This window comes from Arachis duranensis, chromosome 7 (assembly GCF_000817695.3).
Source record: "Arachis duranensis cultivar V14167 chromosome 7, aradu.V14167.gnm2.J7QH, whole genome shotgun sequence".
Classification (NCBI taxonomy): Eukaryota; Viridiplantae; Streptophyta; class Magnoliopsida; order Fabales; family Fabaceae; genus Arachis; species Arachis duranensis.
In genome coordinates, this window is record NC_029778.3 from 48,742,511 (window position 1) to 48,763,990 (window position 21,480).

The 21,480-nt window shown below is 37.3% G+C and overlaps 1 protein-coding gene across 1 annotated transcript; it reads left to right on the top strand.

Moving 5' to 3' along the window:
• The first annotated feature begins 1,519 nt into the window (after positions 1-1,519).
• Positions 1,520-9,202, top strand: LOC107458806 (E3 ubiquitin ligase PQT3-like). The gene is made up of 15 exons (XM_016077013.3): positions 1,520-2,728; positions 3,426-3,522; positions 3,735-3,819; positions 3,907-4,073; positions 4,382-4,458; positions 4,559-4,615; positions 4,732-4,888; positions 4,970-5,121; positions 5,316-5,480; positions 5,584-5,886; positions 5,984-6,025; positions 6,229-6,478; positions 6,559-6,681; positions 7,615-7,687; positions 8,482-9,202. Exons 1-15 carry the CDS (start codon positions 2,563-2,565, stop codon positions 9,070-9,072), a joined length of 2,505 nt encoding a protein of 834 aa, XP_015932499.1. The 5' UTR covers positions 1,520-2,562; the 3' UTR covers positions 9,073-9,202.
• The last annotated feature ends 12,278 nt before the right edge of the window (positions 9,203-21,480 follow it).

A 21,480-nucleotide genomic window follows, 5' to 3' on the forward strand; every position in this document is an offset into this window, starting at 1 on the left:
TAATTTGACTCTTGCGCCAAAGAATTATTCACACAAATCTATTCATATATTTTCACATATTTTTAAAAATTCACATTTAATTATTAATCTTATACTTCTTCCCCAGAAACCGACAATACTTAACTACATGGATAGAAAAATCTAAACCCAGGCCATTCATGAACACAATTTAACATATTTTCTATTACTAATTTTTTATTTTTTAGTCAATTTCAATAGAAAAACACAAATTTTGCATTTTATATATGTTTCTTTTAAATATCACTAACACAATTTAATAAAAAAATACTTAATAATTATATTTTTATCCTTAATATTTGTGTCATATTTGGTTTAATTTTAATAGTACTTTTAATGTTTTAATATATTTTATTTAAGAATTATTTTAATTATAGTTCTAGATATTAATATCATATAACATAACAAATTGTATTATTGGTAACAGTAAATTAACCGTTCATCTCTCCATTATTAATAATCTCAACCTTTAAAGATGTAACGAAAAGTTTAAAATATAATTAAACAGTAATTAAATACAAATTTGAAACAAAAATAATATTAGAATAATTTGTGACTAAATAAAAATATTGAAAAAAAGCACGGTTATTTATTTTTATAATATAATAATTGTACAAATAAACAAAAATATCTTTTCTAAGTGTACTTTTATATGTGACAAGTTTCATATTTATAAATTTAGTTGATTTTGGAACGTTGATGATTGCTAGGGTTTAAAATTTTTGTACAAAAAGAAGAAGGAAAAAAAATTATTATAAAACAGTTTTGGATTGCTTTTCCAATAAGCAAAATAAAAAACTAATAATATTGTTAATATTTATGTCGCTCACTCTATTTATTATTATGTCAAATTTAAGAACTTGACAATATTAAATTTGTTTAAAATTTTTTAAAATTAAAATAAAATATTTAAAATATTAAAAATTAAATTAAAATTTAATCTAAATATTAAGAATATAATAATAAAAAAAGATAAAAGACAGTAAGGATAGAAAAAATTTTATGCATATGACATGGACAACAATTTTTAATTAATTATGATTGATGATATTTTGCCTTAACAGGTAATTGTTAAATTATTTTTAATAAATTTTTACGTGTTAAATTATTAAATTGAATTTAAAAAAGTATATTATCACTTCTATTTTAATAATATCACTCTTACTTTTTACAAATTATGCAAATATACAATAGAAAAAGAATTTATATATCAAGTAACATTATAAAAAAATTACTAATATATATATATATATATGTTGTTTCTAAAATATATATTTAAATACGCCTTGAAACAGCTATTTTTTTGTCAGCGTATATATATATACCTCTTAACTATTAAACCCCTTGCAAACCTATTGTGAGCTTCTAATCTTCTTGTACACTCAAAATACCGTATCAAAAATCAAAATCTTGACCATTCACATAATTTATATCATATCTATATGGACCGATATTAATGGAACATCACGTTCTGCTTCGTACACCGCATACCAGAACCGCTTCCTGTACTATAAAGTAGAGGATCCATTCCATAGTCCATGCTAGAGCGGATAGACGGAAAGAGCGTACTATATACTATAATAATAAAACAATTTTCTCTAACCTCAAAATCAAACCACGCGATTTCTCGGCCTTTGTCTCAGAAATCCCCAAAATTTCCATCCCAAATTGCTTTTCTTTCATCTCCTTGCATTCTTTCTACACTTGATTATGCTCTTCTCTTTCCACACCCCAAAGCCAAACCTTTCCCAACCCTAACCCTAATTAATCATTCTCTCCTTCCCCTTTTCCAAGCTGTTCCAATCTCTCTAACCACTGATTTTTCTCCTTCAATCCTCCACCATCGATCTCCGATTCCAGCTCTGCAACCGCACGCGAAGTTGTTCGTGATTCTCTCATTCGAGAGTTTCGATCGCAGAGGCTCGTCCAAATCCGAGTTAGCAGTTTCGCCTCCTTCACGTTCTTCCCCGAGTTGGGTCGGTTGTCGAAGCGCGACCGTCGGAAATTGTTGCTGTTCTTCCTGCTATCGATTCGACGATTGCATCGCTCAGCTCCTAACTGTCGCCGTGCCGGTGCTACGGTGGTTTCTGTTTCCATAGAGGGCTTCGACGGAGATTCTTCTCTTGGATCGGTCGTATTTGGAATACTCTGATTTGTGATGGTTTTCATTGAGAGCAGCTGCAACGGAATCTGAATTAGCGGAGATTCTGAATGCGTAACGGAATTTTTTGAAGAAGTTCAAGATTCCGCGTTGATTTTTGCTGGCAGAAGAGAATTCTAGTAGTGTTCGTGCTCTCGGCCTCGGCCTTGTGGGTTTGATTTGATCGATCTTAACCCTAGTAATTTGCAAGTGGAGGACAAAAACAGAGAAAAGAAGAAAAAAGAAATAGAGCTTTGGATATAGTATTGTACTGTGTTTTGTTTTGATTTCTTTAATATCAAGGGCCATTCTAGTTTTGGAATTTCATAGGCCCTTTTAATTCATCGTTTATTTTTGTTATCATTGATCTTAATTTTTTTTAAAATAGAAAGAATAAATATACCATGGCGGTGTATTATAAATTTAAGAGTGCAAGAGATTATGATTCAATTCCCATGGACGGTCCTTTCATCTCTGTTGGTACATTGAAAGAAAAAATATTTGAATCCAAGCATTTAGGCAGGGGTACTGATTTTGATCTCGTGGTAACCAACGCCCAGACCAATGAAGGTTGGTTCTGAGACTTTTTAATTAAAACTATTGTTATTCTCATTCAGATAGCTGTTTGGGTGGCGATACCATGAGTTTGGGGGGTTAATTGTAAAATTAAAATATGGAACTATTGCATTCCCTTTGCCTTTGAGAAGGGCTTTCGTGGTTAAACTCTCAGTGTTTATCATGTTCCTCTCAAAGTAAACATTTTTGCTAGTCTTGGCTTTCAGGAGTTCATGGTGTTGAAGTTGAGTTTGATGTTTTATTTTCATGCACTGACAGTGTTGTTTTACACTGATGTCCAATAAAAATCAGGGAATTGTTGTGTTGTGATTGACAGTTAAATAGGCAATTCTCATGAATTCTATTGGTTAATAAATATATAAGATTACACTGTCAGTACATGAGAATTACTTTACGATGAAATTCTTGGTTTTGTAGTGTTTTTTATTTGACTAACATTAGCCTCCACCTCTTCTATTGCAAAAATCAAACGAAAAGACAACGAGAGAAAAGGAAATCCTCAAAGTTAAAATGCTTAGAATGTAGGCCAGGGTGTTGAGAATTTGAGTTTCAGGGAGGTTGTAAGCTAGTTGTAGGAATTACAAGCGCCCAAACCTTGCAGGATTTGGAGCATGGTAGTTAATATATATAATTGCCTTGATGAATGGCATCTTCAGTGTTTTATAGCTGCTCTGTCTCTTTGGAATTTCAGAATATCTTGATGAAGCAATGCTGATTCCTAAAAATACCTCAGTGTTAATTCGTCGGGTTCCTGGTCGGCCACGTTTACCAATTGTTACTGAACTAGAGTATTATCTCTAACCTTTAATCTTATTACTGTTGTTGGTTTTTGGACTATTGTCATGCATCATGCATGTTGGTTCTTGAAATGGGCAGTCATGGGCTTGCTATTCTCATCGTGATACTTCACGTTGTATTCACACAGTTTTCCCAAGAAACTACCCTTTTGTTTTGTGAAAAAAATTCTGTGTTGAGTTGCTACTTTCCTTGGCTTTTGCAGGCAAAAAAAGGTGGAAAATACGGCTATGGAAGCCGAACCAGAAAACAGCAGCTTACCAGCTGAAGATGCATCTGCTGTAAAATATGTAAGTCCCTTTTTGTTTTCCATGTGTTTTATTTAATAAACAATTCCACTTCATTCCTATTTTATTTACCTTCTCATAACATGACAGCCAGAAGATTCAGATTGGGATGAATTTGGAAATGATTTGTATGCAATTCCTGATGTACCACCCATTCAATCAAGCAACTTAATTCCTGAAGCTCCTCCAACCAACAAAGCTGATGAAGAAAGTAAGATAAAGGCTTTGATTGATACTCCTGCCTTGGATTGGCAACGGTGAGTAAACTATCCACTTTCCTTCAGTTGTCTTTCTTTATTATTGGAATCAGCATAAAAAGGGATGATGACTGTAAATATGAATATGAATTACTGGAGCAATAATATGGTCAATAATCTCTGGTGGAAAGGATTGCTCATTCTGGAATCAGCACCTGTACTAGAGGAGCAGTTGTTTCTTATTTACTGTCATTCCTGCATAAGGATTTCTGCAGAAAATTTCATTTCACATACCAAATGTGCTTTGTTTGGTGAAATCATTGTCACTCTAGACTTTGCCATATCTAAAGTTTCCTTTTGGCATGCAGTCAAGGATCGGACTTTGGTGCTGGTAGAGGTTTTGGAAGAGGTATGGGCGGACGGATGGGGGGTGGTCGTGGTTTTGGTGAGTCTCCTTTTCGTATTCTATACAAGTTTGAGTCACTGCCTGCTTTGAATACAGATTTTGATATTGCTGTTCTAATGCTTATTCATTTACTGAGCAGGGCTGGAGCGGAAAACACCTCCCCAAGGCTATGTATGTCACAGGTGCAAGGTTCCTGGTATTTCCTAGACTCTTATTATTATTATCAGGGAGAAATAGGGGCTCTAAATCTGCTTAAATTGCTGGATGGCATTGTCGGTTATGCTTAGCTTACTTATGAAAATTTTTTTGTAGGCCATTTTATTCAGCACTGCCCTACAAACGGTGATCCAAATTATGACATCAAGAGAGTTAAACAACCTACTGGTATTCCGAGATCCATGCTGATGGTGAACCCACAAGGTTCCTATGCACTACCAAATGGTTCAGTAGCTGTATTGAAGCCAAATGAGTGAGTACATGTTGGTTCTTCTTCTCCATTCTGTCATATGTAGGACTAATATTGTATTTCTCACCTAATCATGCTAAACAGGGCTGCTTTTGAGAAAGAAATAGAAGGTTTACCTTCCACCACACGTTCTGTTGGGGATCTACCACCTGAGCTCCACTGCCCCTTGTGCAATGATGTGATGAAAGATGCTGTGCTGACAAGCAAGTGCTGTTTTAAAAGTTTTTGTGACAAATGTATGTTTCTTCGTCTTCCTGAAGAAGTCCTGGTTCTTAGAATTTGAGTAAATACTTACGTTTTTAAGCTTATAATTCTTCATTAAGCAAGTAAAGAATGCTTTAGATGATATAATCTCTCCTCAGCATTTCTTCCCGATGTAGAAACATCTCAGATGAAGTTTTGTAAATATCATTCTGAAAATTCTTTTCAGGTATTAGGGACTATATTATCTCCAAGTCCATGTGCATATGTGGTGCAACAAATATTCTTGCAGATGATCTTTTACCAAATAAGACCCTAAGGGATACTATTAATCGTATATTGGAGTCGGGCAATAGTAGTGCTGAAAACGCTGGGAGCACCTTTCAAGTTCAAGGTTATTGAAACTATTTATCATGTGACTCTTACGTGGACTTTATTTGGTTAAAAACTTATTGAAACTAACATGCAAATTGCAATTGTTTTCCCCTCCTTTCCAGATATGGAGTCTGCTCGTTGTCCACAACTGAAGCTTCCATCTCCAACCTCATCAGCTGCATCTAAGGGAGAACCAAAGGTTTCACTTGTTCATGAAGGAATGACAAATGTGCCGGAAACTGTTGATGATAAAAAAACAGTTTCTGCTCCAGCTCCATTGCAAACATCCGAGCAAGTGAAGCCCAGAATGCCTGATGTAAGTGAAGCTACACATGAGTCGATGAGTGTAAAGGAACCAGCCTCACAAGGGAGTGCTCAGTTGGTTGAGGAGGAAGTCCAGCAAAAAATGGTTCCTGCCGAGGCAGGTAATGTAGATTGCTTATGACATCGTGTGTAAGACATGTAATAATTTATTTTCTTTGATGACAATCTCATTTGTAGTTTCAACTTTCAACTTTGCAGGAAAGAAGAAAAAAAGGAAGAAAGTCCGTTTGCCTGCAAATGGTAAATCTACTCTCCTGCATTCGAATCTATATATTTATGTTCAAATCTGGGACATGTATCTGTAACTTTTCCTTTATATTAAACTTTGCAAAACGAATTGCTGCTTGAACATTCGGGGGAGGAGTACAATACAGAGGTCTTTTGTTTTTTTACCTCTATTTATGTTATTTGTAACAATGTCAAATTATTTTTATCTCTTGCAGATTTTCAGTGGAAAACCCCACACGACCTTGGGGCTGAGAGCTACATGATGCCAATGGGCCCAGCACCTGGTTACAATTCATACTGGAATGGCATGCAACCTTGTATGGAAGGATTTATGGGACCATATGGTGGCCCGATGCAAATGATGGGTTATGGCCTGGGCCCATTGGACATGCCATTTGCAGGTGGTCTGCCTCATGATCCATTTGGCATGCAGGGTTACATGATGCCTGTTGTTCCACCTCATAGGTATGTACCTCTTTTGATTATCAAAATTTGCCTTGCATATTTAGATAATTACTATTTTAGAAAGCTAAATTATTGTTTAGGGATCTTGCTGCTGAGTATGGCATGGGGATGAATGTTCCACCTCCAGTTATGAGTAGAGAGGAGTTTGAAGCTCGGAAAGCTGATCGTTGGAGAAAGCGTGAAAATGAGAAACGGATTGATAGGTAAAATAGAATTCCTCTTGGATGGCGATTCATTATATATATATAATCAATTGACACCAGTGTCGATCTAAGTAAATATTCACTGTTCAACTTTTTATTCTTGTAATTTTTGAAAAAATCAACCATTGGATTAGAAACTTATATATTATAGATCATCTTAAAAACATTTTGTCAATCTAAAATCATTTGTTATATCTTTTATGCACTTGAAAATAATGTAATATGTTTGTTCAAAATATACATAGATAAAGAGGTCTTCAATTACATGTTTGTTAATGTTTGATTTTGGTAAAATGTCTTATAGATGATCTATATTATTTGTTAGTGTGATCCAATAGTTGGATCGAAAAATATATATCCTATAAATAGTTATGAGCGCCATCCAATTTGTCGACTTCTCTAAAAATGATGGAAAAAGAATAGACTCTTTAACAAGAGAAAAAATCTTCTATGATGAATTCAATAATTGTTGGAACTCTCAAAATGAAGGGGAAAAAACCTGAGCAATGAAATTCTAAATAGGGCGGAAGTTCTAGATAAGGGATTTATGCCATTGGATATATTCCAAAAAATGAATTAGATTATGCAATGAAGAGACAAATAGTTATGATCACTGTAACTTTATTTAAACTGACACCTCTGTTTTGTTTACGATTTAACGTAATTTTACTTTCTAATAGTTATGATTTGTAGCGGGTACGGCTATCCTTTTTCTTGGGTTAATAAAGGACAAGGGTCGCATGTTAATCTTAGCAAAAGCTTTGGTTTACAAGATAATCTATTTTTTATTGACGTTGTCTCATGAATTTTTTGTTGCCAAAATTTCCAATGTTATTGTGGTTCTTGTTGCTTGTAATTTTATGTGGGTTATTTTCGAGGTATTTCTGTAGTTTGTTTATCATTGTTAATGAGTTTGTTTCTTTAATGAAATAGGGATTTCTCCAAAGATCGAGATTTTGGTAAGGAAGCGAGCAGTATTGGGGATGTTCCTATGAAATCAAAAACTGTATGTGCTTTTTGTTCTCTTATTTTGCCTTCATTTATCTCTGAACTTGTATGCATCATTTACCTTTCTAGGTTTTTCCCACTAAATTTTGGTAGAAACTTGAACCTTGAGCTTGAACAGTAATCGCTTTAGATGATGCCATTCACTGTTTTGGCTTCTTAAATGATGATAGTAGTCTTTAGCAGTTAGTCTTGCTTGTTTTACAGATTACTATTCTTGTTGGTCATATATGGTTGAGGGAGCAGTGCCCACTCAGAACCATATATCTCTAATCAACAGCCACCGGTTGGTTTAAAGTTGATTAAAAGGGAATTGGTATAAATAGATTAGAGTTTCATTGCTGCACTTGGATGGTAACAGTAATGTGATTAAATTTATATGCTCTCTCTGGGTTCAGAGTGTCTTTAGCGATCATTTATGGACTATTGTTTCTCGATATTCTTTGACGCATGATATCTTTAGATTTGTGCCTTTTATCCTGGTTGTAAGGGTTCTGTTCATAATTGTTGTCCACTAATGAGGGCAGGGTATAGTGATTAAAATTTAACATTCCTAATTTTTGTCTATATGGTTTTAATAACTAATACATGGTCTATACTGCATTATTTATTTTTCGAACATAAAACAAACAATTGGGTCAGTATATTGTTAGTCAGTTCTGTGGCAGTTAAATGTGTTATTTGTCATTCTTGTCATGTCATAGATATGAGGAATGTCAAAATAATAATAATGATTAAAAAAACTAAAACCGTACATGTTTCAAACAATAATTTTTGTTTCTTTTTCTAATGCAGAAATCACTTCCAGCACCTCCAAGTAGTGAGTACCACCATCCCCAACCCCATCGTTACCGTGCGGAACGTGTGTCACCTGATCGGTCTCCACGTGAGGTGGAGCCTCCACGTCCTATCAAGAGAAAAGCTGACTATCATGTGGAACGGGAACGGGAACGGGAATGTGAACGTGACCATGATCATGATCGTGACCAGAGGGACCACCGTGATCGAGAAAGAGGCCATCACCACCATCGCCACCACCGGTCAGAATCCTCTTCCCGGATGTCATCTGAACCGGTGACCAAAACCTCCTCAACTGCACCATCATCTGCAGCTGCAGCTGCAGACCGCAAGCAGAAGGCCAGTGTTTTCTCCCGCATAAGCTTTCCCGCTGAGGAAGAAATGGCCAAGAAGAGGAAGATATCTGCCTTTCCCACAACTGAAGCTGCTTCAGCTGGTCCCCCTGCCACATCTTCAGCGCATCTCAAGGCAGCACCACCGAAAGGCTACCATGAAGGCAGGAAGAGCAGCACGATTTCTGAATATGAGTCCAGTGATGACGAGCGGCATTTCAAACGGAGGCCATCAAGGCACAAGTTGTCTACCTAGACTAAAACGCAGCTCTTCATTTTCTACTTAGGTCCAGTTTGGATAAATAACTTAAATAAGTTCTTTTGGAAGAAGAGTTTAAAGGATAAGGACTTTTATTAATAGTAGCTTATAAATAAGTTATTTTGCATTTGGATTTTGTTATAGAAATACTTATTTTAAAGTTGTAGCGATTTGGATAAATAATTCAAAAAATACAATTTTTTTATACAAGAAATAGATATGAAAATAACGTTGATTTTACATAACTTAATTACTAAGATTACAATCGATTAATCATTAAGATTATAATCGATTAGGCAATTAATTCTTTATTTATTTTCTTATTAGTTTTATTTTTCTAACGCCTTTAGCATTTGGTTTTTTTCACGTAATATCATTAGAAATTGGATTTTCTATTCTACCTCAGCTATTTCTCACGTAATATCATTAGAAATTGGATTTTCTATTCTACCTCAGCTATGGTGTTTTTGTATATGGTGAATAGTAATAAAATTTTAATTCACAATTATCTTGATGACAATATCAAAAAAATTATTGTGTAATTAATGTTTGTTATTTTATTGTGTATAATATGGTAGGTAAAAATAAAAAACAAATATAAAATGTGTTGATGTATATTTTGTTTTGTGCTTGTGCGACAATTTGAGTCATCAATGAATTTATTCCTAGTTTTGGTCAAAATTTGTAGAAACTACTTTCAATTAAGTGTCAAAAAATACATAGTAAGAACCGAACTGGTAATTAAACTATTCAGATGATTTATTTATTGATTTATTGATTCAACCGATAAATTATAGGTTGAACCGGTAAAACCGATTCTAAGTAAATACAAAATATAAAATAGACAACTAATACAAAGATGGACATAAAATTAGTTAGTACTACTACACTGGTATCTTAATTTGATATAATAAGAAGAACAATCTATAATATCAGTAAATTTCAATACTAGTATTAAAACAGATAACTTTAATCATAACACTAACATTGAAATAGATAAAGTAAATTAATAAATTTTTAGTAAAGTTTATATTTTCATTAATAATGGTACATAATTAAAAATATAAATTCAAAAGATAGAGAATATAAAATTAAAATTAAATTAGATATTTATAAAATTATTTAATTCAAGAGTTTACTATATAACTAGTCTTTGTTATGTAAAAGCCTGAGAAATGCAGTGGCATAGTGGTAACAAGGAGGCAACCTAATCAATAGGTCCTTTGTTCCAACCCTAACTTAAAACATTTTGGACTTTTCTAAAACAACACATGCTAAAAGGTTGACAAGTGGCACGTTGATACGTCGCAGTGGATCACATGTGGAGATGCGCTGCTATAGAGTACCATAGAGTAGTAACCAAATCGAATTGGTTGGACCGATTTTTGTCAGTTCTCATTGGTTCATACCGATTTTTATTCTTAAACGGTCCAAAGGACGAACCGAACTGAAGAGGACCTTACGTCGCAGTGGATCACATGTGGAGATGCGTTGCTATGGAGCACCATAGAGTGGCAACCAAATCGAATCGGTTGGACCAGTTTTTACTGGCTTTTGCCGGTTCTCACCGGTTCATACCAGTTTTTATCCTTAAACGGTCCAAAAGACGAACCGAACTAATTTATGATCCGATTCACCGGTTTTCCAGTCAAATCGATTGGTTCGGTTCGATTTTACAATTATGAAAAAATAAATAAATGTAAACTCTATTTTGATTAGTTTAGTCTGGTGATAGATGCTTTGATCTTGAGTTGAAATAAATGAGATGCTTTTTTCTATTTCATATTGCGAATTTATCAATGTTCTGAAAATCGGTTCGAACTAGCCGGTTGAACCGAGAACTGTTAGTAAACACGGTTTGGAAAAAAGGCAAAACCGTCAAATTCAAAAACTGAAGTTAGACTGCCAAATTGGTCGATCGAACCGAACTATGACCCGTCTAGTTTTTGAATTTTGCCAAAAAATGCGTTTTGACTTGTCCCCCAAAAGGAACCCTAGGACTTTCACCCAGATACCTACACTGCACACATCCACTCTCGAGCCTCCCCTCCAACCCTCCATTCTCACCTCTCGCTCTCACCACGTTCAGTCTCCCACCGCGAGCTTCCGGCGCAACCTCCGTCCAGCCACCGCCTTTGTCGCAAGGTCTGTGGAAGTCACTCACCTGCACAGACCTGTGGTGCCAGCTTTCCATTTGCGCAACAAGCTTTCTTTTCAGTCGTCGAAATCGCAGCCACCGTCAGCGCCAGTTGCCGTCGCAAGTATCTTCTTACCGGCGCCAGCTCTGTTTGACCCTTCCACCCCATCCACTGTTCCTGTTGCCGCCAGTTCTGCATTCTTCCCTGTCTTCTACTAACCCTAGGTATAAATCTAATTTGTTGTAATAATAATTGTTGTATGATTAATTGTTGGTTCTGCATCATTTCATTCAGCAACACCATTCGTATACGGGTTAACATCCATTTGAAGCATTATTAAATGATTAATTGTTGAAGCTGATTGCTTGAAGGCTGAAGCATGATTAATTGTTGAAAAACTATTTGCTTGAAGCATGATTAATTGTTTGTATGTTGTTTGTTGAGATTATTGGGTAGTGGGTTACTGTGATATTGTAATTGGATTGTATTGTTATTGCTCTGTTGAGTTTGTTCTAAATCTGATTAGTGATTTTCTAAATGTGAAATCAATCAAAGAAATTGATTTTGTGTTGTTGTTGAAATTATTGCTAAAAATGGATTTGTACTCTGTTGCTGCTCATTTTTAATTTATGAATATGCTATTTTTGAATTTTTGTTGATATATTTATTGATTTCAGAGTTTAGGGTAATTATCTTTTTGATTTTAAACCAAATTGATGCTTACAAAAAATTAACAAACAGCAGATGTCGCATGTTATTGATTTAGAGTAAAGAAATCATGAAGATGTTGCTGTTGGAGGCCTTGGGAGTGATGACGATGATGGTAGTGTATTTCTTTTATGTGGAAGAGGGTGGTTCAAGGCTTCAAGCAACTCATTTCTGATGTTTTTTACTTCATTCTTTAATTGCAAAATTTGTTTTTTGATACTTTTTAATGCTGAATTTGATTGATTCAATGGATATTTAGACACTCTTTTGTTTATGATTCATGGAACTGAGAATTCGATTGTTTGGTACTACTTTATATGTATACTTGTTCTATGTTTTGGTGCTGAGTTTCACAAATATTCTCAATTACTTACAGCTATGATTTCCTTCTTGAATGGGATTTTATTTTTCCAAAAGAAATCATAGAGGATTAGGGTTGTGGATTTTTTAATGAGTGATGAGTGTAAAGTTGAAGATGATGATGACAAAAGTGCTTGGAAATATATTTTAAGAGTGTTTTAAAAAACTTTTGAGTTTGTAAATTGATAAGGTCATATAGGTTTGGTGTGTTTATTTATATTTTATTTATTATTTTTTTATAAAATAATTTTTTTGGTTCAACTACGGCCGAACTGGTTGAACTTATGAACCAGTGAACCAGTAGCTAGAGCGGATCGATGACCGGTTTGGTTTTCAGAACCTTGGTATTTATTAATTCTTTAAGCTCTATTTCATGGATTTGGATTCTCTAAATTTTGAATTTCACTTTAGAGGGTAAAGTATGATCTATCACCATTTATTTCATAGGCGGGACCAAGAAAAAACACGAGAGAAAATATTCAATAGTGAGAGATCTAACTTTATCCTCTAAAGTAAAAATATAAAATTTAGAGGATCCAAATTCCTGTCACATATATCATGTAGGCTTTATTACAGCTGAAATTCGAAGCTCCTAATAGGAGCCTATTTCGAGGGTTACCTGAAACTGAAGGTCGATCTCGGATGAGATCCTTTGTGCTGGTCGGTACTGCCGCGTCCGACTTGTAGGTGTAGGGGATGTTGCTTGATCCTTCGTCATCGGAGGGTGGTGGTACCTGCAAGAGACTCCGATACTTAAGTTAGCACGTGCTTTAGGCAGAATTTTGTGTAGAATCAGAGTCTGAGTTATATCTGGGGGTTCCAGTGTATTTATAGTAGTGTGGAGTGACCCTTCTTGAGATAAGTTAGTTATCTTATCTTTAGGTGAGGTCACCTATCTTTTAGGCCAGCCGCTTTTAGAGTGGGTTGCGGCCTTCTGTTTGGGTCTGCTTGGGCCTTTATGGCAATTTGGCTGACCTCTTTTAGGAAGAGGTCGGTAACGAGCCAACCTTTACAAGAGGTCGGTCGCTTTCGTCTTCGTCTAATCCGGATTCATGTAGCTCGACCTAGGGTATGAACAGTGCCCTTGCTTGAGCTTGGACCTTCCATGAGGTCGTGCTTTTTTAGCTTCGATTCCCTTGGAGGAAGTCGTGCTCAAGCATCTTGATCCAATCTGTTTTTCCGTTTGCGAGTTTAAATGCGAGGCGTTTTTTTTTCTTTCGCTCCTTTATTGCCGCATTTGTTTCTTCGAAGGGGTTACTTTCTTGGGAATATGCACGCGCCTTTAATGCCTATTGATTAGGCTTTTATTTTGCCGTTTCGTTTTTCCCCTTTAAACTTCCTTTTGAAATCAAAGAAGAGGTTTTGCCTTTTAGCTTTTAGTTTCCTTCTTCCTTCTGTTTCGTTTTGTTCTTCGTCCTTGCTTCCAAACTTGCTTCTTTCGTGCATTTCTTTTGCTCAACGAAGAGAAGCTTCTTTTCCTCAAGGTTGCTCTTTTCTTGGATTTTTGAAGCTTTGCTGGTAAAGATTGTTCGTGGCTGACTGCTTGTTTTACCTTCTTCCTCAGGTTGGTGCCTTCATTTTGCGCCTCTTTATTTTACGCGTTTTGATCATCGTACCTTTCTGTATTTTATTGTCGCATGCTCCCTTTGTATAAAGCTTTGATCTTGCTAAGCTTTGATAAAAAAATGTTGAATCTTTCTTGGTGATTGTTGCATGCCTTTGTTTCCTCGTGGTTGCGCTCTTTGTTTTCTGTTTTGATTCGAAAATGCAGGTGCTTAGGTTTTATTCTTGTTCGAGAGGTCTAGGGTTGTATGTTTTTTGCGATGTTTTCCGTACTATATTCTGCTGCCTCCAAAGGGTGCCCCTGGGTTTTTGCTGATAATCTCTTGTTTTTGTAGATCTTGGGGTGCCCTTTTTGTTGCCATACCTATTGTTTGTTGGTTGTTCCTTCTCTTTCTGATTTTGTCCGAGTTGTTTAGTAGTGAACCCTTTTCTTTCTTCTTACTGTAGGTGTTGTTGTATATGTCTTCCCGTAAGAATATTGTCGAGATGTCCACCAAAATCCCTGCTGGCATGGCCGACTGGCTAGACTCTATAGTCCTGATATGTGTTACTGTCGCCGATCCGGAGTACTGTGAGAGGCTTAGGAGGTTCCATAGGATCTGTAGCAATTGGGATGATGAAAAGAATTACGAACTGTTGTCGCCCAACCCTGAGGAGAGGGTTAATTTCCCTCCCTTGACTCAGGGAGAACATCCCTTTTATTGCTTTTGAGACCGACCTCTTATGGACTTGTAATGTGGCCCCTTTCCAGCTTCATCCAAACTCTTGGGCCTTCATTAAGATTTTTCAGCTGTTGTGCCAGAAGCTGGGTATTCGACCTACCATATCTCTCTTCCTTTACCTGTTTGTGTTGACCAAGCCTGGAGTGGCCAAGAAGAAGGCTTCTTGGATCTCCTTCCGAGCTACCCAGTGGAAAAAGGTATTTTCAATGTTTGACGAGTCTTTTCGTGACTTTAAGAACTACTACTTTAAGGTCTGAGCTGTTGAGGATGTCTGTCCTTTCTTTTTAGATGAGAATGATGAGCCAACCTTTCCTTTATGGTGGTGGAAAGAAGTAGTAACTCCCAAGTATTCTTGGGAGAGTTTAGATAAAGTGGAACAAGCCTTTGTGAGTGTTCTAGAGGAGCACTGGGGAGAGCCTCCTCATTTGGACACAAAGAGATTTCTGGGAGATCCTTCTCTCCTCCGTGCCGAGCTGGGTAATGTCCGACTTCTTTCTTTGTAGAAGTGATTTTCTTTTGCTATTTGTGGTTTTGTCTTTCGAATTTCTACTGTGTAACTATTTTTCTGGCTTCCTTGTCAGAAATGGTGAAATCTTCGGACTCTATGAAGTCTTTTCGCATGGCCAAGAAGGCGGTGGCAGCTCAGAACTTGTCACAGAAGAATTCGGGGGAGGGTTTTTCTGCACAGTTGCCTTCTAAGAAGCCAATACTTAACTCTCAGGATCCGAGGAAGATCATTCCGACTCCGCGAGTTTGAACAGTTCCCTCTGACCCCTTGCAAATGTCTTCTGGTGCTGCCTCCTCTCTTACTGCTGCCGGTCCTTCTCCCAAAAAAAAAGACCGTTGGGACTTATGATTTGAACAATAAGAAATTTGATGGCATGGGTTTTGCCACAGAGTTGATAGCTCCTCATGGAAAAGTCCCTCTGGATGACGTCTCAATCATTCACCACCTTGATTTCATTACTAGTAACAGTATTCGAATGGCCAACCTTGGTGTGGGCTTATCTCGAGTTGTCCAAGAGTCCCCAGTTCGTGCGACCAAGGTGTTTATGGAGGATGCCAAGTCTGAGTTTGACAGAATTAAAGGTCTGAAGGACGAGCTTAATGCCAGGGTCGTTAAGTTGGAGATGGATGTGGAGAAGGAGAAAACTCGAGCTACCGCTGCAGAGGCGACTGCAAATCTGGCTGAGGAGGCAGCTAAGAAGTACAAAGAGAGTTATATCCGCAACTATGGCGAGCTCTTGGAGACGAAGAGGAGGCTTCAGTCTACGCAGGATGACTATGCCGAGCTCCAAGGTCATATGGTGAGCAGTATGACCGAGATGTATGAAAACCTGAAGGCTCAGGTCCGGGTTCTTGCTCCCGAGCTCGACCTTTCCTTATTTAGCCTGGATAATGTCGTGGAGGACGGCAAGATCATGCATGCCCCAGATGATGATGAGGGTCCTCCTCTTGTGCCTCCAGCGAAGGCTTCTGCAGCTTCAGCCTCTTCAACTCCTTCTGCCAAGGTGGTCCCCCTGAGCCCGAGCCTGATGTGGAGATTTTGAATGGGCCAGATGGAGTTGTCAATGCCACCCCGGTCTCGACCCTGCCTCCTCCTTCTAAGGGTGCTGGTCCTGAGGCGACTTCAGATCCTTTATAGTACTCTTTTTATATCTTTTTGATTATGTACTTTGTATAGTCCGACCTTTGGACGTTGTCGAACTTGTTGGTTTTTATAACCTTTTGTGAATGATTTTCTTGACACTTAGTTGCTTCTTCTCAACTTTTATTTTGAAAAACAAACACTTTAAACTCTTGGGCTATCCCTTAGGCGGCCTTTGAGTCTTTAATGTTTTAATTTTGATGGAGGCATTTTGCTGATACGCCGGTCACACCTTTAATGTTTTATCCTTGCGATCTTGCGGAAAGAGGTTTGGGACTTCCCAGTCTGACCTCCTTTGGGTGGTAATGTGAGTTTTTCTATCATTGCCTTTTGGATCATGCCTTGCTTTGAGTTGATACTTGTCAACCTTTTTCTTTTGGCAAAATTATCCTTGCGGCTTGGTGTCCGGGCTTTTAGTGACTTGTCCGATAACTTTTTAGTGTTCTTTACATAGAACCTTTTTAGTTTCGAATGACTTTTGTGGCCCTGGATTGAGATCGTGCCTTCTTTGAGCGGAGTTGTTCCCTTTTTAGCTAAACACTTTTGAGCGGAAAGTTGTTTTCAACCTTTTTGGCTTTTGACTTGTTCTTCTCTCGAGGTCATACTTGTTTCTTTGGGTCGCGCCTCTTCTTAGCTGATGTTGACCTGTATGGCTTCATCGTCCGGATTTTTTAGTCATATTCCAACAACTTTTTAGGTAGCGTTCCGAGGTGGAACCTTTTCTTTATAGTTTGTTTGGAAGACTTTTTTAGCGCCGTTTTGACTTGTGCTTTCACTTTTTAAGTCTTGTCTTTTTTCAAGACTTGTACCTTTCAACGAAGCACTTCATGGCCTTGATTTTTTAACCTTTCTTTGGCCTTTGTGAGATGTTTTTGTCCCTTTTTAGTGATCCTTTTATGATGGTCCGACTTCTCTGTCGGGCCTTCTTGAGTTATTTTTAGTAATCCCATTTCTAGTCAGACCTCGTTAGGTCATTTTTTATGGGTTACTTTTTATAACTCCTTGCATTAATCCGAGCTTTATCGCTTCACCTTGCCAACCTCTTTATGATCGGTCGATGAATTTTGCTTTTAAGCAAAAATTAATGCGTCTCGGTAGGAAACTTTTTTGGGAATTGATAACTTTCATTCAAATAATAATAAGAGATAAAAATAGAAATAAAAGTGTATACATGGGAGTGTTTACCCTTCTAGGTCGGGCGGTTTTTAAGGTTTTGGCTTGGCGCCTCATTAAAAAACCTTTTTAGGAAAAAGAGTGCGCCTTGACCTAAGACCTTTACTATTTTCTAGCTATAGTACCTTCTGAGGTTACAGGCATGCCATGACCTTGGTTGCTCTCGCCCTTCGAGGTCGGACACCTTATAGTAACCTTTCGCTAGTACTTCTGTGACTCGGTATGGTCCTTTCCAATTGGCTGCTAGCTTCCCTTCTCCTGACTGACCTATTCCGATATCATTTCTGATTAAGATGAGATCGTTGGTGGAGAAGCTTCTTTGGACTACCTTTCGATTATACCTCAAAGCCATTCGACGCTTTAGTGCTTCCTCTCTAATCTGAGTTCTTTCTCGGACTTCTGGAAGTAGGTCGAGCTCTTCCCTTTGAATTTGGGAGTTGGCATCTTCATTGCAGAGGATCGCTCTGGGGAATCCTTCTTCTATCTCCACAGGAATCATTGCCTCCATTCTGTAAGGAAGTCAGAAGGGTTATTCTTCTGTGGTTGAGTGTGGAGTCATCCGATATGCTAATAAGACTAGTGGGAGTTCTTCAGCTCAAGCTCCCTTTGCGTCCTGTAGCCTCCGTTTTAACCCAGCCAATATGACTTTGTTGGCAGCCTCTGCCTGTCTGTTGGCCTGTGGGTGTTCTACAGAGGTAAATTGGTGCTTTATCTTAAGGTCAGCTACCAATTTCCTGAAATTCGTGTCAGTGAATTGAGTGCCATTATCTGTGGTGATGGAGTAAAGAACCCCAAACCTTGTTACAATGTTTCTATATAGAAATTTTTGACTTCTTTGAATGGTGGCAGTAGCTAATGTCTCTGCTTCAATCCACAATGTGATGTAATCTATGACTACAGTGAGGAACTTGACTTGTCCTGAACTCTGAGGAAAGGGTCTGAGGAGGTCGAGTCCCCGCTTTGCGAATGGCCAGGGTGATGTAAAATAAATGAGCTCTTCGGGTGGGGCTATATGGAAGTTGGCATGCTTTTGACATGGTTGACATGTCTTGACGAACTCTGTGGCTTCCTTTTACAAGGTCGGCCAGTAAAAACCAGCTCGAAGTACCTTTTTCGAAAGAGCTCGTTGGTGGATGAAATTGTGAACATCAACTATGGCTCCAAAGACTTGGTGCTCTCAAACATAAATAACACTTTGTCACAACTCCGCACAACTAACCAACAAGTGTACTGGGTCGTCCAAGTAATACCTTACGTGAGTAAGGGTCGATCCCACAGAGATTGTTGGTATGAAGCAAGCTATGGTCATCTTGTAAATCCCAGTCAGGCGGATTCAACTAGATTAAGAGATTATTGGATTTTTGAATAATAATAATAAATTTAAACAAAAAATAAAGATAGAGTTACTCATGTAATTCAATGATGGGAATTTCAGATAAGTGTATGGAGGTGCTGTGTTCCTTCCGAATATCTGCTTTCCTACTGCTTTTATCCAATCTTTGTCACTCCTTTCTATGGCAAGCTGTATGTAGGGCATCACCGTTGTCAATGGCTACATCCCATCCTCTCAGTGAAAATGGTCCAAATGCTTTGTCACCATACGGCTAATCATCTGTCGGTTCTCGATCATGTTGGAATAGAATCCCTTGATTCTTTTGCGTTTGTCATCACGCCCAGCAATCACGAGTTTGAAGCTCGTCACAGTCAGTCAATTCTGGAATCCTACTCGAAATACCACAGACAATGTTAGACTTTCTGGATTCCCATGAATGCCGCCATCAATTCTAGCTTATACCACGAATATTCTGATTAAGGAATCCAAGAGATATGCGCCCGGTCTAAGGTAGAACAGAAGTGGTTGTCAGTCACGCATTCATAGGTGAGAATGATGATGAGTGTCACGGATCATCACATTCATCATGTTGAAGTGCAACGAATATCTTAGAATAAGAATAAATCGAATTGAATAGAAAATAGTAGTAATTTCATTAAAACTCGAGGTACAACAGAGCTCCACACCCTTAATCTATGGTGTGTAGAAACTCTACCGTTGAAAATACATAAGTGATGAAGGTCCAGGCATGGCCGAATGGCCAGCCCCCAAAGTATGATGTGAATTTGAAAATAAAGGAGAAGGACCAGATATGTGGTCAAAAGACTAGATAGTCAAAGACATCTAATAAACTAGTAAAAAGTTCTATTTATACTAAACTAGCTACAAGGGTTTACAAAAGTAAGTAATTGATGCATAAATTCACTTCCGGGGCCCACTTGGTGTGTGCTTGGGCTGAGATTGATCTATCCACGAGCTGAGGCTTCTCTTGGAGTTGAACGCCAAGTTGTAACGTGTTTTGGGCGTTCAACTCTGGTTCGTGACGAGTTTATGGCGTTTGACTCCAGAATGCAGCATGGAACTGGCGTTGAGCGCTAGTTTACGTCGTCTAATTACGAATAAAGTATGAACTATAATATATTTCTAAAAAGCTCTGGATGTCTACTTTCTAACGCTGTTGAGTGCGCGCCATTTGGAGTTCTATAGCTCCAGAAAATCCATTTTGAGTGCAGGGAGGTCAGATTCCAACAGCATCAGCAGTCCTTTGTCAGCCTCCTATCAGAGTTTTGCTTAGGTCCCTCAATTTCAGCCAAAAAATACCTGAAATCACAGAAAAACACACAAACTCATAGTAAAGTCCAGAAATGTGAATTTAGCATAAAAACTAATGAAAACATCCCTAAAAGTAACTAGATCATACTAAAAACTACCTAAAAACAATGTCAAAAAGCGTATAAATTATCCGCTCATCACAACACCAAACTTAAATTGTTGTTTGTCCCCAAGCAACTGAAGATCAATTAGGATAAAAAGAAGAGAATATACCATAAATCCCAAAATATCAATGAATATTAATTCTAATTAGATGAGCGGGACTTGTAGCTTTTTTGCTTCTGAACAGTTTTGGCATCTCACTTTTTCCTTTGAAGTTTAGAATGATTGGATTCTATAGGAACTTAGAATTTCAGATAGTGTTATTGATTCTCCTAGTTAAGTTTGTTGATTCTTGAACACAGCTACTTTTATGAGTCTTGGCCGTGGCCATAAGCATTTTGTTTTCCAGTATTACCACCGGATACAGAAATGCCACAAACACATGACTGGGTGAACCTTTTCAGATTGTGACTTAGCTTTGCTAGAGTCCCCAGTTCGAGGTGTCCAGAGCTCTTAAACACACTCTTTTTGCTTTGGATCACGACTTTAACCACTCAGTCTCAAGCTTTTCACTTGGACCTGCATGCCACAAGCACATGGTTAAGGACAACTTGATTTAGCAGCTTAGGCCTGGATTTTATTTCCTTGGGCCCTCCTATCCATTGATGCTCAAAGCCTTGGATCCTTTTTACCCTTGCCTTTTGGTTTTAAGGGCTATTGGCTTTTTCTTCTTGCTTTTTTTTTCTATCTAATTTCTACTCGCAAGCTTTTGCTATTCACTGCTTTTTCTTGCTTTAAGAATCAATTTTATGATTTTTCAGATCATCAATAACATTTCTCTTTTTCATCATTCTTTCAAGAGCCAACAATTTTATCATTCATATACAACAAGATAAAAAATATGCACTGTTTAAGCATTCATTCAGAAAACAAAAAGTATTGTCACCACATCAATATAATTAAACTAAATTCAAGGACAATTTTCGAAATTTATGTACTTCTTGTTTTTTTGAATTAAAAACATTTTTCATTTAAGAGAGGTGAAGGATTTATGGAATTTATTCATAGCTTTAAGACATAGTTACTACATACTAATGATCATGAAGTAGAGACACAAAACATAGATAAAAATGAAAAACAAAAAAAATAAGAACAAGGAATGAATCCACCTTAGTGGCGTCTTCTTCTTGAAGGACCAATGATGTCCTTAAGCTCTTCTATGTCCCTTCCTTGCCTTTGTTGCTCCTCCCTTATTGCTCTTTGATCTTTTCTAATTTCATGGAGAATGATGGAGTGCTCTTGATGTTCCACCCTTAATTGATCCACATTGTAACTCAAATCTTCTAAGGAAGTGTTGAGTTGTTCCCAATAGTTGTTGGGAGGAAA

Bases quoted from the DNA above. Each gene is read 5' to 3' on its own strand.
- LOC107458806 (XM_016077013.3), top strand. From the start codon at position 2,563: ATGGCGGTGTATTATAAATTTAAGAGTGCAAGAGATTATGATTCAATT. The intron at 3,820-3,906 runs GTAAGTCCCTTT...ATAACATGACAG, and splicing joins ATGCATCTGCTGTAAAATAT to CCAGAAGATTCAGATTGGGA. The intron at 7,688-8,481 runs GTATGTGCTTTT...TTTCTAATGCAG, and splicing joins TTCCTATGAAATCAAAAACT to AAATCACTTCCAGCACCTCC.